This window comes from Bufo bufo, chromosome 4, assembly GCF_905171765.1.
Source record: "Bufo bufo chromosome 4, aBufBuf1.1, whole genome shotgun sequence".
In the NCBI taxonomy this organism is placed as follows: domain Eukaryota; kingdom Metazoa; phylum Chordata; class Amphibia; order Anura; family Bufonidae; genus Bufo; species Bufo bufo.
The window spans coordinates 358923454-358939315 of record NC_053392.1 but is presented as its reverse complement, the minus strand read 5'-3'; the positions used below and the strand labels follow the sequence as shown (position 1 = coordinate 358939315).

Here is a 15862-nt window from a genome sequence, read left to right as displayed (position 1 = left end):
TTCCTCCTTGCACAAAGGCGGAGGTAGCGGTCCTGCTGCTGGGTTGTTGCCCTCCTACGGCCTCCTCCACGTCTCCTGATGTACTGGCCTGTCTCCTGGTAGCGCCTCCATGCTCTGGACACTACGCTGACAGACACAGCAAACCTTCTTGCCACAGCTCGCATTGATGTGCCATCCTGGATAAGCTGCACTACCTGAGCCACTTGTGTGGGTTGTAGACTCCGTCTCATGCTACCACTAGAGTGAAAGCACCGCCAGCATTCAAAAGTGACCAAAACATCAGCCAGGAAGCATAGGAACTGAGAAGTGGTCTGTGGTCACCACCTGCAGAACCACTCCTTTATTGGGGGTGTCTTGCTAATTGCCTATAATTTCCACCTGTTGTCTATCCCATTTGCACAACAGCATGTGAAATTGATTGTCACTCAGTGTTGCTTCCTAAGTGGACAGCTTGATTTCACAGAAGTGTGATTGACTTGGAGTTACATTGTGTTGTTTAAGTGTTCCCTTTATTTTTTTGAGCAGTGTATTTGTTGTTTGTGCAAAAATATGATTAAAATATATGATTACTTGTTAAAAATGCACTCAAAATATTATATTTTGTTTTCTAGAAGAACCTTCAAAGCCAATAGAGCCACAGCCAACAGAAATAATTGAAGGTAACAATAAATACTGTATATAAACTTTTATTGATAGAATGGGCTAAATGTAATTCTGTACTACTTACCAAAGTATGATATTGTGTAAGTAGATTATTATACTGTACATAAACTTTTAAAATATTTTAAGTTACTGGATATTACAATTATTTGAGCACATAAAATTCTTCATATTTATTATGTGTATTATACAGCAATTTACATTGCAATTTATATTTAAATTGCTACAACATAAGGGTTCATTTATAGACATAGTCAAAGACATTTTATTTTTTTTTCTAAGTTATTGCTTGATTATTGGGCACATTTTTGAACATAATAGAGTATACTATTTGCAACAAAGGGGACGGTGGCTGACTGTCAATGGCAGGACATGTAATGGGTGCAGTGACACAAAATTTCCTTTTTCTAAGCACCTAGAAATGGTCTGGGCAGAGACAGGGGTATTTAATGAAGGTGCCACCTGTGTATGAATGGTGGACAAAAAAAACAACTTTGGGAGCTGCTCATGTTTGTCGGAACATCAAACTATACTTTCCACTGGAGGTCACTCTGGGCCATCAAGAGACAGTTTGTGCCCTCATGAAACCACTGCTCTTAATTCTTTCTAACAGTCAAAATGGCCTAGATGGTGGCTAATTTGTCAAAAGTATCTTCCTGATTTTCTCAGTCCAATGATGCACTCCCACTCAAAGTCTGTCAACTGGGCAACATGTCTAGCAGTCAACGATTTCTCACCAAGAGGTACACTTTTTCAAAGTAGCCTCTGAGAGCCTTTTTATAGGGCAGCATGGGAAACAATCAAACCTTCAATATGTTTCACAAATGTAACAAATGTTGTGTGACATTAGAGTCTCTGGAAGACTTAAAGGGAACATATAATCTATATTTTTTTTACTAATTTAAATAATATATAAATATTCTTTTTTTGCTTGTTTCTGTTTTTTGAAGGTAGATTTTTTTTTTCTTTTCTGTACATTACTTTGGGGCATTCATCTTGCCTGAGCTACTGCTAAAAGCATTCAGAGATATTCTTTACAGTATACAGCCATTTGCACCTTAAGGAAAGTTGCCTAGGCAAACTCCGTGACCTATGCTAAGGTCATTTTGCAGGGAGGAGGCAAAGGTGAGCTGTGACATCGCTTATTCTGCTGTGAATTGTATGATTCTGTGTTATCTATATGTAGGTGATACCTTCATTGTAATCCTGCCTAATATGATAATAAGATGACTCCTGTTAGTAAGCTTAATGGCTAGTGTAAAAGCTAAGGATATTTTTAAATATAGATAGTGAAACAGAAAATAAGAAAAACACACCAAAACTTTTAAAAATGTTTAGCATAAAACTTGATTTAAAAAATATGGCAGTTTTCTAATGACACATTCCCTTTAAAAGAAAATTCTAGCAAAATTGTATTTTTCCTTTTCTGGTCCATCAGATATCATAACAAATAATCTGTTAATGCATATGGCACCCATACAGCATCCCAAATATTTTCAAGCTGTTGCACAGTACCGTAGTCCATGGGTGACACTAGCTGATCTCCATGTTCTTGTTGAGCACTTACATAGACTGGAAGTGCCAGTTGTGCCGCTGTAGAGCACTTCTGATCCACTGGTAGACTGGATAAAATGGCTACCATTCCCCTATGGTGATGCCAGGAAAAGTCTAGGTTTTATTAAACAGGATACATATTTTGTCCTTGCTGGAGGTTTCCTAGGTATAAGTAATTCATGTATTTTATATATATTTTTCATAGAATTTGAAGAAAAGGATATTTCAAAAGAGGCTACCAAAGCAGAGAAAGGTGCGTGTATGTTGTTTTCTTTTTTGTTTACTTTTCAACTTGCATCAGAGTAAACATTAAGTATCCCATTTATGTACTGATCAGAGATGAGTGAATTTCTCAAAAATACGATTTGTCCAGTTTGCCGAATTTTCCCCCAAAAATTGGTTCAATCCGAATTTATTTGTGGCGAACCGCATTAAAAAAATGGTTATTTTCTGGCTGCAGAGAGCATTTATAGTGGTGTAGAACACTGTGCCTTGCAGTAACATGCATAGAGAGTCTGCACAGGCGTCACTCAAAGAATCACTGCACACTTCACTTATTTGGGCAGTTACTGGGCCAAAACTGACCAAATAACTCAAGTGTGAACTCAGCCTTATAGGTCAATGTTTGCGGCAAGTATAAAAAAAACATGCAGAGGCCCAAGATCCTACTATAGTGTGAAAAAGCGCACTCCTTTTACATCAATTCCCTGATTTCGCATAGATTTCTACAGAACCTGTTCTTTTAAACGATTATACAAGTAGAGCCCCCCCCACCCCAACAGAGTGGAGTGGGTTTCAGCAGTAAGTTTCTGTTGACATCACTGATTATTTTGCCCTTCCTCTATTCCATCAAAACAATAACCCCCATGGATCCTGTCTGTGGAGCATTCGACTTTGCTCGGTCAGCATTTGGTCAGTAATCCATCAGTATTGCTAAAGCCCAAAAAAACAGGAGTGGATCCAAAACAGAGATGACACGTGAATGGAATACTTGTATGTCTTCTGTGTTTTGTACCCACTCCTGCTTTTGGCTACCAAATCATAAGCCAATTCTGATGCAAAATAGGGACCATGTCATGCAGGCCTTACAGCTGTTACATAGACAGGATCCATTGTGCATCTAGTAACATAGTAACATAGTACATAAGGCCGAAAAAAGAAATTTTTCCATCCAGTTCGGCCTATTATCCTGCAAGTTGATCCAGAGGAAGGCAAAAAAAAAAAACTGTGAGGTAGAAGCCAATTTTCCCCACTTTAGAGGAATAAAAAATTCCTTCCCGACTCCAATCAGGCAATCAGAATAACTCCCTGGATCAACGACCCCTCTCTAGTAGCTATAGCCTGTAATATTATTACACTCCAGAAATACATCCAGGTCCCTCTTGAATTCCTTTATTGTACTCACTATCACCACCTCCTCAGGCAGAGAGTTCCATAGTCTCACTGCTCTTACCGTAAAGAATCCTTTTCTATGTTTGTGTACAAACCTTCTTTCCTCCAGACGCAGAGGATGTCCCCTCGTCACAGTCACAGTCCTGGGGATAAATAGATGATGGGATAGATCTTTGTACTGACCCCTGATATATTTATACATATTAATTAGATCTCCCCTCAGTCGTCTTTTTTCTAAAGTGAATAACCCTAATTTTGATAATCTTTCAGGGTACTGTAGTTGCCCCATTCCAGTTATTACTTTAGTTGCCCTCCTCTGGACCATCTCCAGCTCTGCTATGTCTGCCTTGTTTACAGGAGCGGTTGACTAGCGATTTGTAAAGTGGTAGGACTATGTTCTTATCACGGGCATCTATGCCCCTTCTGATGCAACCCATTATCTTGTTGGCCTTGGCAGCAGCTGCCTGACACTGGTTTTTGCAGCTTAGTTTGCTGTTTATTAAAATTCCTAGATCCTTTTTCATGTCAGTGTTACCGAGTGTTTTATCATTTAGTATGTACGGGTGACTTGCATTATTCCTTCCCATGTGCATAACTTTACATTTGTCAGTGTTAAACCTCATCTGCCACTTATCTGCCCAAGCCTCCAATCTATCCAGATCCCTCTGTAGTAGTATACTGTCCTCTTCAGTGTAAATTACTTTACACAGTTTAGTGTCATCTGCGAAAATTGATACTTTACTATGCAAGCCTTCTACAAGATCATTAATAAATATATTGAAGAGAATAGGGCCCAATACTGACCCCTGAGGTACCCCACTAGTGACAGTGACCCAATCTGAGTGTGTACCATTAATAACCACCCTCTGTTTTCTATAATTGAGCCAGTTACTTACCCACATACAGACGTTTTCTCCCAGTCCGAGCATTCTCATTTTATATACTAACCTTTTATGTGGTACAGTGTCAAATGCTTTGGAGAGCATTTAAATGAGCATCTAATTTTCCTTCCTCCTGACAGATCAGAAGAAGGGTCAAATAAATTATGTCAGCCTGGCCGAAAGCCAAAATAGTAGCCCAGTCATGAAGTGGGGGAGGGTGGGAACAGCATGAGAAGTCCACAGAGTGGCCCTATGACATAGTGGTGAGGTAGCAGCCACATGAGGAGACTACAGAGTGGCCCAATGACAGAGTCTGGAGGTGGAATCAGCATCAGGAGGAGGTCACAGAGTGGCACAATGACAGTGTGGATGTGGCAGCAGCATCAGAAGGCCACAGAGTGGCAAAATAACAGAGTGTGGAGGTGGCGGCAGCAGCATCAGGAGGAGGCCACAGAGTGGCACGATGACAGTGTGGAGGTGGCATCAGCAGCATTAGGAGGCCACAGAGTGGCACAATGACAGTGTGGAGGTGGCAGCAGTACCAGAAGGCCACAGAGTGGCACAATGACAGAGTATGGAGGTGGAGGTAGCAGCAGCATCAGGAGGAGGCCTCAGAGTGGCACAATGACAGTGCGGAGGAGGCAGCAGCATTAGGAGGCCACAGAGTGGCACAATGACAGTGTGGAGGTGGCAGCAGTACCAGAAAGCCACAGAGTGGCACAATGACAGAGTATGGAGGTGGAGGTAGCAGCAGCATCAGGAGGAGGCCACAGAGTGGCACAATGACAGTGCGGAGGAGGCAGCAGCATCAAGAGGCCACAGAGTGGCACAATGACAGAGATTGGAGGTGGAAGCAGCATCAGGAGGAGGCCACAGAGTGGCACAATGACAGAGTATGGAGGTGGCAGCAGCATCAGGAGGAGACCACAAGGTGGCACAATGACAGAGACTGGAGGTGGCAGCAGCATCAGGAGGAGGCCACAGAGTGGCACAATGACAGTATGGATGTGGCAGCAGCATCAGAATGCCACAGAGTGGCACAATAATAGAGTGTGGAGGTGGCGGCAGCAGCAGCATCAGTAGGAGGCCACAGAGTGGCAAAATGACAGTGTGAAGGTGGCAGCAGTATCAGAAGGCGTATGTATGGAGGTGGCAGCAGCAGCATCAGGAGGAGGCCACAAGGTGGCACAATAACAGAGACTGGAGGTGGCACCAGCATCAGAAGGAGGCCACTGGGAGGCACAATAACAGTATGAAGGTGGCAGCAGCAGCATCAGGAGGCCACTGGGAGGCACAATAACAGTATGAAGGTGGCAGCAGCAGCATCAGGAGGCCACAGGGTGGCACAATGACAGTGTGGAGGTGGCAGCAGCAGCATCTGGAGACCTGAGTGGTCAGATGGCAGCAGAATCAGGAGACCATAGAGTGACCCGTTGACAGAGTAGGGAGGTGGATGGTAATACCAGTACCAGCTGAAGATGGTGGGTGAAAGAAGGAGCACTTGGCATCATATGTGTGGCATAAGGCTGGTGGCAGCATCAGAATAGGAACTGAGGCAGGTAGCCAGAAGAAACCGGTCTCTTTTGTCAAAGTGTTAATGTGGCACCCTGGATGATCTAGTCTGATGCATCAGGCATTGGTCGGTGGAAATCCTGGCTGATCCACACCTGATTCATCTTGACAAAGGTCAGTCTTTCCACATCTTGGGTGGACAGGCGAGTTCTTATTGGGGTAACTATGGCCCCCGCTGCACTAAACACCCGCTCTGATGCCACACTACTGGCCGGGCAGGACAGCTTTTCCAGGGCAAACTCTGCTAGTTGTGGCCACAAATCCAGTTTGTCTGCCCAGTAGTCCAGCAGATCTTCAATGTGGGGTAGCAGGATGCTGTCCAAGTATGCCACCACCTGCTGGTACAGATCCTGCTCCAGGTTTAGCTGCTGCTGCTGCTGGTGAGTAGTTTCTTCATTAGTCGGGTGAAGAAAGCTGCTCATCATCGACTCTAGACTCAAGCTGCTGCTGCTCTTACCCCCCCACCCCGCCACAGCAGCCATGGCAGTGGAACGAGAGCGCAGAGGGCCCCCCGGTCAGACCAGTGAGAGGATGGACGATGGAGCATATAAGCAGCGGTCAACTGACTACATAGGATGTCTCTATAGTAGTTCAGCTTCTCCTCCCTCTCAGCGGGTATAAAAAATGCATATGTTGATGCAGGGTCATGGTGCCAACATTCTGCACTGCACCTTCTGCCCACAAATTCTACAAATGGCCATGTTCACCTCCTCCGATGGCTTAACAAAAAACTGCCACACCGCCGAGTAGGTGATTTTACCCCAACATTCCGCACTGACTGACTGCTACCAACGCTGCTTCCGTGAACCCCTACACCACTATTTTTCGGACCGGTAGACACCTGTGAAGCAACCTCCCACTGCTGCCACCCTGCTGACTCCCGGCCACGCTAGCGACTTGCTGGCTCTGCCGCTGCCTCACGGGCAAGCTGTCACTTTCTTCTTCCAATGATGATGATGAACCCCCTAATTCACCCGGATCCCAAGTTACGATCAGCCACATCATCATCATCGAGTACTGTCTGCGCATCACTGATGTCCTCCTCAACGGTCTCTGGGTCAGGAGCCTGACTGTTCGCAACACCAGCTACCACACCACTCTCCTCATAACTACTTGCCCACCTAGGGGAAGAAGCAGCGGTTGTCTCCTCCACATCTTGGCTGGCCAGTAGCTACTGACTTTCCTCTAGTATCTCGTCCTCGCTGTAGTGGAGCTGAGCCCACAGCATATAATACTTGTCTGGCTGGGGGAACAGAAAAGGACAAAGGCAGGTTGTAGACAGGTGAGGGCACAGGGCCTGCTCCCGGGCCATGCCAACTTAGGGTTGTGTCTGACGAACCCAACGACTCTTGGCTGGGGGTGTCTGATGTCACTTGGGACAAAGTGGATGATCGAGTCAACCATTCAAGAACCCCTGGGTTCAAGACACGATGCTAGATGACACTTGGAGCTCAGGCCTCTCACTGCGACTCCTGCTGCCATGACCCTCTTGCTCTGCTGCGACCTGTGCCTGCGCCAGAAACATTTAGGCCTCTGCCACTCCCCTGTGTAGGGTCTGGCACTTCTCTGTCTGACATATTGTTAGATCAAATAAATAAATATAAAGGTAATTATAACACCCCAAAAAAGCAGTAATTTTTTCACTGCTTCACACAACGGCTAATAAGGAATTACAACAGTTTGCATAAGTGCCTCCCACTTGTTAAGGAACCAAAAGTAATGGGACAGAATAATAATCATAAATCAAACTTTCACTTTTTAATACTTGGTTGCAAATCCTTTGCAGTCAATTACAGCCTGAAGTCTGGAACACATAGACATCACCAGACGCTGGGTTTCATCCCTGGTGATGCTCTGCCAGGCCTCTACTGCAACTGTATTCAGTTCCTGCTTGTTCTTGGGGCATTTTCCCTTCAGTTTTGTCTTCAGCAAGTGAAATGCATGCTCAATCGGATTCAGGTCAGGTGATTGACTCGGCCATTGCATAACATTCCACTTCGTTCCCTTAAAAAACTCTTTGGCTGCTTTTGCAGTATGCTTTGTCCAGATGCACTGTGAAGCGCCGTCCAATGAGTTCTGAAGCATTTGGCTGAATATGAGCAGATAATATTGCCCCAAAACACTTCAGAATTCATCCTGCTGCTTTTATCAGCAGTCACATTCTCAATAAATACAAGAGAACCAGTTCCATTGGCAGCCATACATGCCCACGCCATGACACTACCACCACCATGCTTCACTGATAAGGTGGTATGATTAGGATCATGAGCAGTTCCTTTCCTTCTCCATACTCTTCTCTTCCCATCACTCTGGTACAAGTTGATCTTGGTCTCATCTGTCCATAGGATGTTGTTTCAGAACTGTGAAGGCTTTTTTAGATGTCGTTTGGCAAACTCTAATCTGGCCTTCCTGTTTTTGAGGCTCACCAATGGTTTACATCTTGTGCTGAACTCTCTGTATTCACTCTGGTGAAGTCTTCTCTTGATTGTTGACTTTGACATACATACACCTACCTCCTGGAAAGTGTTCTTGATCTGGCCAACTGTTGTGAAAGGGTGCTTTCTGCACCAGGGAAAGAATTCTTCGGTCATCCACCACAGTGGTTTTCCGTGGTCTTTCGGGTCTTTTGTACACGCCAAAGAAGGCTTTAGAATATATAACTGCACTGCTGAACAGCAAAGAATATATATTTTTTTGCCACTAATACACTCAAAAAAGGGCTTTAGAACATATACCGGACCGCTGAACTGCTAATACGCCCTTATTTTTTTCCACTTATACATGCCACAAAAGGCTTTAGAACATATAACTGCACTGCTGAACGACAAATATATATGTTTTTGCCACTAATACATGCCAAAAAGGGCTGCAATTTTCTCACTTCACCATACAACGGCAAATACTTCTTTTTGCACCACTAATACACTCCAAAAAGGTCTTTAGAACATATAACTGCACAGCTAAGCAGGCAAATAATATATATTTTTTGCCATTAATACACAACAAAAAGGCCTTTAGAACATATAACTGCACCGCTGAACGGTAAATAGGCCCTTATTTTTTCCACTTATACATGCCACAAAAGGCTTTAGAACATATAACTGCACCGCTTAACGGCAAATATTATATATTTTTTTGCCACTAATAAACGCCAAAAAGGGCTTTTAGAACATAGAACTGCACCACTGAATGGCATATATATATATATATATTTTTTTTTTTGCCACTAATACACACCAAAAAGGGCTGTAATTTTCTCACTTCATCACACAATGGCTAATAAGCCCTTTTTCCCCACTAATACAAGCCAAAGAATGCTTTAGAACATATAACAGGGCAATTAAGACGTAGAAATATTTCCTTGTAATAAACCCTGTTTATGGCTGTGTCAAACAGCACTTGCACCCCAATAACAAAAACTGTTTGCTGGAATTACAGAGCTGTATAATGGTCAATTTTGATCCGCAGTCAGTGCAGCAAGGTGTAATAGGCTTTAAACTCCCCTACTGAACCCTGTTCTGCTTCAATACTGTGGAATAATTCCTCCCTTTCCTTTCCCTGAACTTCTATACAGAAAAATAAAAGTTTTAAAGTCATTTCTACCACTGTCCCTAGCACCTGCTGATGTCTCTCCCTGCACTACATACACTGGAAAATGGCTAAATCCAAGATGGCTGAGGCTATTTATAGGGCTGTGACATCACAGGGCTGGCTGGCTGCTTATTAGCTGCATGCATGGCATTGTGGGTGATCTCTCATTCCCAGAGTTCCTTGCTCCATGTCCTAACACGTGCAGCAGCCATTTTAAAAAAAATTTGCACTGTTCACTTAGCCCCGCCCAGGCCATTGATAGTAGTTGTGACGTCACTGGGCCTGCGGTAAACAGCTAAAAGGCCGCGCCACTTCTGCCAGCACCGCTGCCTTCTCAAACAGCTGATCAGCAGGGGTACCGGGTGTCGGACCCCCACCGATCAGATGCTGATGATCTATCCAGAGGATAGATCATCAGTTTAAAAAAATTGCAGAACCCTTTTAACTAAACACTGTGTTACGGCATACAAGGGAATGCTCCAAACTCCGAACGGAACCTCACGAATAGCTGCTAGCAGACGAATAGGAAACGCACCCAAGCGGCTTACACTCCTAGCAATCAGTCTCTAACAGCATACAGTGAATCCCCCCAAGAACGATACCAAGCTCTATGTTGAGGGTAAAGCAGTGGACAGCCAGAGCTGTGTGTTTATTGTTCTTATACACATTCTTACACATTAGTACCACCCACAGGGTTTTGTAAAACAACCAGTAAACACGTACACTCAGACACTCCCACACAAAATCCTCCCCTCTGTCTGTGATACAATTACATTACACAATGGGTTAATGTAATTATCACAGGCAGGAGAATACACTGTTTTATACAATGTCTTCTGTCCTGGAGACAATTGGGAAGTAATCAAATTTATCTCCAAGGGCAGAGGCAAAACTTCATTAGCCACATGGTAGCAAAAGACAATAAAATACATAATAATATTTAACTGTGCTGCTATTGCATAAAACAAAGACATTTAACATATCCCCAGATGGCTTGGATCTGAGCGCTCAATATATCCTAACAGCGCTCAGATGCCACAAACACAGTCAAATCACCATGGGGTTCAAGTTTAGCATGGGCTGATGAGAGGGCCCATAATCCTGGGGCAAGAGGCTGGCAACCAGGCTTCTCCAGCACCCAGTGGCAAGGTTGGTTTAGCCACACACTGTATTTATTTAACCCACTTATATAGTGCGAACATATTACTCAGCACAGGCATTAGCATTGCTTGCTGTCTCCAATGGAGATCACAATAAACGTTCCCTATTATTATGTAATTTTAGTGAGAGAGGAAACCCATGCAAATATGGAGAGAACATACAAACTCTATGGTTTGAACCTAGTACCCCAGCACTGCAAGGCACCAGTGCTAACCACTGAGCCACCATGCTGCCCAGTATACTCAGTACCCTTTCTTTTTAGAAAATTATGCAAAACAAACACTATTTATTTTAAATAAAGGCAGCTATAGATGTGATGAGTGTAATTTCAGAAAACTTCTAATATGTCATATAATATGGGCAGCGTGGTGGCTGAGTGGTTTACAACATCTGCATGACATTTTATACGTTCTGCCCATATTAGCGTGGGTTTCCTCCGGGTACTCAAATTTCCACACTTCAAAGACGTCCTGGAGACAGCAAGTAAAAACAATGTCTGTAAAGCCTGGTGGAATATGCAGTATTGCAATATGGCTCAGTAGACCCATTGATCAGAAAGTGGACTCATTGATCAGAAATCCTAGCCATATGCCATCTCTTCATAGGATACAAACTACCCTTTAAAAAGCAACAAAGAGATAGAGTTGTCATTATGGAAGAAAGTATACTGTTAAAAATCCAAATTAGAATCAGGAAAACAGATGAGATGTGAAATATGAAAGGGCTTATCTGAGATAAAAAATCTTGGACATGCCCAAAATGCTCTAAAAAAATAAATAAGTATGCTATACTTACTATTTTCTGATTTGTCGGTCCAATCTTCCTGCCTCTGCTTCTTTACAAATTTCAGGAATGACATTCAGGTACAGTATATGGATTGTGACCACTACACAACTGACAGTACAAAGAATTAAAGTGAGGTGTGTAACATTATTATGACCAGAAAAATATAATTCACAATTTCCACATATGTCAGGCGGTTATAATTAGTGTCAAGCGAATCAAAGCATCCGAGCAGAATTCGATCTGAAGTTTAGGAAAAATTTGATTTGCCGTGAAGCCAAATTTCCTTTCACTTTATGGTAAAGAATCATTTTTCCTAAAATGGTGGCTAGAGTTGCCTTAGGAAGAACGGAAAAAAAATTATCACTTCATTCACTTGGTTGTGCAGAGGCAGTCAGCATTTCTCTTGAGTGGAAAAGACCTGCCGTAAGACCTGTGTTGAGCGTAATGATGCCTCTGCGCGCTCCCAGCATGATCACTTTACCATGTGGTGACGTGATCATGCTGAGAGCGTGCGGGGATGTCATCACACTCAGCATATTTCCTTCGGCAGGTCTTTTCCAGTCAAGAGAGGAGCGGACTTACTTTGCGTGAACAAATATGAGGTGAGTAAAAAAAATAAATTAAACCCAAAAGGCTATATTGCACTAGCGTATTACAGTTTTTACTGATGGGTGCACTTCTGTAAAGCGGGCTTTAAAAATGGTTCCATGGATTAATAGGCTGAATGGGGTTCTAACATAGCGATTCGTGATGAATTAATTCGTAATAAATTACATTTGCTGTTAAAATTTGAAGCTGCCGAATTGAATTTTTCAAAACTTCGCTCATCTCTAGTTATGATGTTAGCATTGAATTATCAGTCTTTTCTAATATTTACAGGGCAAACAAACGCTCTTCTGAAGATATTAGAAGCTCTACAGGACTTTCAAGAAGGAATTGCTAGATTGGGAGGGGACTTGAATCTTTCATTGTATCCACTATATAATATTACCACAGGTAAATAAAGCATATCATGCACTTCACTGCATCAATTATACTTGACTGTTGCCTCTGTTCAAGGGTAGGCATATCATATTCCCAATCAGGTGCCTAGTAGTTAAGGGCATCCACTGCCACCTAAAAGCAGCTTGCTACTCTCATTGCATATAAGGAATTGTGCTGTTATAACTAGCAATGACTGTACTAGTATATTACTAGAAAGCATCAAGGAGGTGTTCAGTTTTCCAGAAGGTTTGTAACCTTTCAATGCATTTGGGCACATTAATACTCATACATTCACTGTAGAGTCCAATTTTTAGTAATGCTTCTTGGTTGTAATAGGTTCAAGTTTACAAAGTTTTCAAAGCTGTAGTATGCTGTCCATTAATATTCATTCTTAACCCCTTAACGACCAGTGCCGTACATGTACAGCTCAACCGGACGTGACTTAACGCCCAGCGCCGATCAGCAGCAGGGGTCCAGCAGTCACTGATAGCCGGTCCCCTGCTGTATGCGCCGGCATCAGTGAGTCATCGGTCATCAGCGCTGACTACGGCACGTGCGGGCTTCAGACGTGTGCGGGGTGTCCATCGGGTTCCTGCGCTGCTGTAACAGGGACCCAATGGCAGGGAAGGCAGCCCAATGCCTTCCTTAGGCATCTTGGCTTCCTTCCAGGAGAGCCTGTGAGATACAGAAGTATTGTAATGCATTGTAAAGGGGATCAGACCCCAGAAGTTGTGGGGGGGAAAAAAGTATAAAAAGTTTTACAAAAAAATTATGTTTCAAGTAAAAAAATAAAAGTGTCCTTTTCTCAAAATAAAGTATTTTTTTTTTAACAAAATAGGGAAAAAAGAAAAGTAGACATATTAGGTATCAACGTATCTATATCGACTGGCTCTAAACATATTTTTGTTACCTTACATCACAAAAAGTGCAACACCAAGTGATTAAAAATGCGTATGCCCCCCAAAATAGCACCAATCTAACCGTCACCTCAATCCACAAAAAATGAGCACCTACCTAAGACAATCTCCCAAAAAAAAACAAAAAAAAAATACGGCTCTCAGAATATGGAGACACTAAAACATGATTTTTTTTCTCAAAAATGCTTTTATTATGTTAAATATAAAAAAAATAAAAAAGTTGACATATTAACTATCACCGCATCAGTAACAACCTGCTCTATAACAATACCACATGACCTAACCACTCAGGTCAACACCATAAAAAAAAAAAAGCCTTTTTTTGTCACCTTAAATCACAAAAAGTGTAATAGCTAGCAATCAAAAAGTCATATGCACCCCAAAATAGTTCCAATCAAACCGTCATCTCATCCCACAAAAATTATAACCTACCTAAGACAATCACCCAAAAAATTAAAATCAACTATGGCTCTCAGACTATGAAGACACTAAAACATATTTTTATTTTGTTTCAAAAATGGTATCACAGTGTAGAACTTACATAAATAAAAAAAAGCATACATATTGGGTATTGCCACGTCTGTAACGACCTGCTCTATAAAAATATCACATGAACTGACCCCTTAGGTCAACACCGTAAAAAGCCATTTTTTGTCACCTTACATCACAAAAAGTGTAATACCAAATGATCAGAAAGTAATATGCACCCCAACATAGTGCCAATCAAACCATCATATCATCCCACAAAAAATGAGACCCTACCCAAGACAATCTCCCAAACATTTAAAAACAACTACGGCTCTCAGAATACAGAGACACTAAAATATAATTTTTTTTGTTTCAAAAATGATATTATTGTGTAAAACTTAAATAAATAAAATAAGTATACATTTCAGGTAAATCCGAATCTGTAAGAACCTGCTGTATAAAAATATTGCATGATTTAACGCCTCATGTGATTAAAAAGTGTGTCAAAAAAGCCATTTTTTGTCACCTTACATCACAAAAAGTGCAATACGAAGCAATCAAAATGTCATATGCACCCTAAAATAGTGCCAATCAAACCATCTCATACCGAAAAAAATGAGCTCCTACATAAGACAGTCGCCCAAAAAAAAAAATATATATGTCATTCAGAATATGGATACACAAAAAATTGAAAATTTCCAAGTTTTAATTTCTCTACTTCTATAATACATAGTAATACCTCCAAAAATTGTTATTACTTTACATTCCCCATATGTCTACTTCATGATTGGATCATTTTGGGAATGATATTTTATTTTTGGGGGATGTTACAAGGCTTAGAAGTTTAGAAGCAAATCTTGAAATTTTTCAGAAATTTTCAAAAACCCAATTTTTAGGGACCAGTTCAGGTCTGAAGTCACTTTGCGAGGCTTACATAATAGAAACCACCCAAAAATGACCCCATTCTAGAAACTACACCCCTCAAAGTATTCAAAACTGATTTTACAAACTTTGTTAACCCTTTAGGTGTTCCACAAGAATTAATGGAAAATAGAGATACCATTTCAAAATTTCACTTTTTTGGCAGATTTTCCATTTTAATAATTTTTTTCCAGTTACAAAGCAAGGGTTAACAGCAAAACCAGCAAAACTGCTGTACGGGCACACGGCAGGGGGCAGAAGGAAAGCAATGCCATACGGTTTTTGGAAGGCAGGTTTTGCTGGACTGGTTTTTTTGACACCATGTCCCATTTGAAGCCCCCTGATGCACCCCTAGAGTAGAAACTCCATAAAAGTGACCCCATCTAAAAAACTACACACCTCAAGGTATTCAAAACTGATTTTACAAACGTCGTTAACCCTATAGGTGTTCCACAAGAATTAATGGAAAATAAAGATACCATTTCAAAATTTCACTTTTTTGGCAGATTTTCCATTTTAATAATTTTTTTCCAGTTACAAAGCAAGGGTTAACAGCAAAACCAAACTCAATATTTATGGCCCTGATTCTTTAGTTTACATAAACACCCCATATGTGGTCGTAAACTACTGTACGAGCACACGGCAGGGCGCAGAGGGAAAGGAATGCCATACGGTTTTTGGAAGGCAGATTTTGCCTAACAGTTATTTTTTACACCATGTCCCATTTGAAGCCCCCCTGATGCACCCCTAGAGTAGAAACTCCATAAAAGTGACCCCATCTAAGAAACTACACCCGTCAAGGTATTCAAAACTGATTTTACAAACGTCGTTATCCCTTTAGGTGTTCCACAAGAATTAATGGAAAATAGAGATGCAATTTCAGAATTTCACTTTTTTGGCAGATTTTCCATTTTAATATTTTTTTTACTTTTACAAAGCAAGGGTTAACAGCCAAAGAACACTCAATATTTATGG

General features: G+C 41.8%; 1 protein-coding gene across 1 annotated transcript in view; it reads left to right on the top strand.

Moving 5' to 3' along the window:
• The window catches only part of LOC120999212 (titin homolog), a 946165-nt gene that overhangs the window by 443234 nt on the left and 487069 nt on the right, over positions 1 to 15862 (top strand). The window contains exons 39-41 of the mRNA XM_040430085.1: positions 612 to 659; positions 2420 to 2467; positions 12477 to 12593. Of these exons, the coding sequence (XP_040286019.1) occupies positions 612 to 659; positions 2420 to 2467; positions 12477 to 12593 (213 nt within the window). The remainder of the gene's footprint in view (positions 1 to 611; positions 660 to 2419; positions 2468 to 12476; positions 12594 to 15862) is intronic.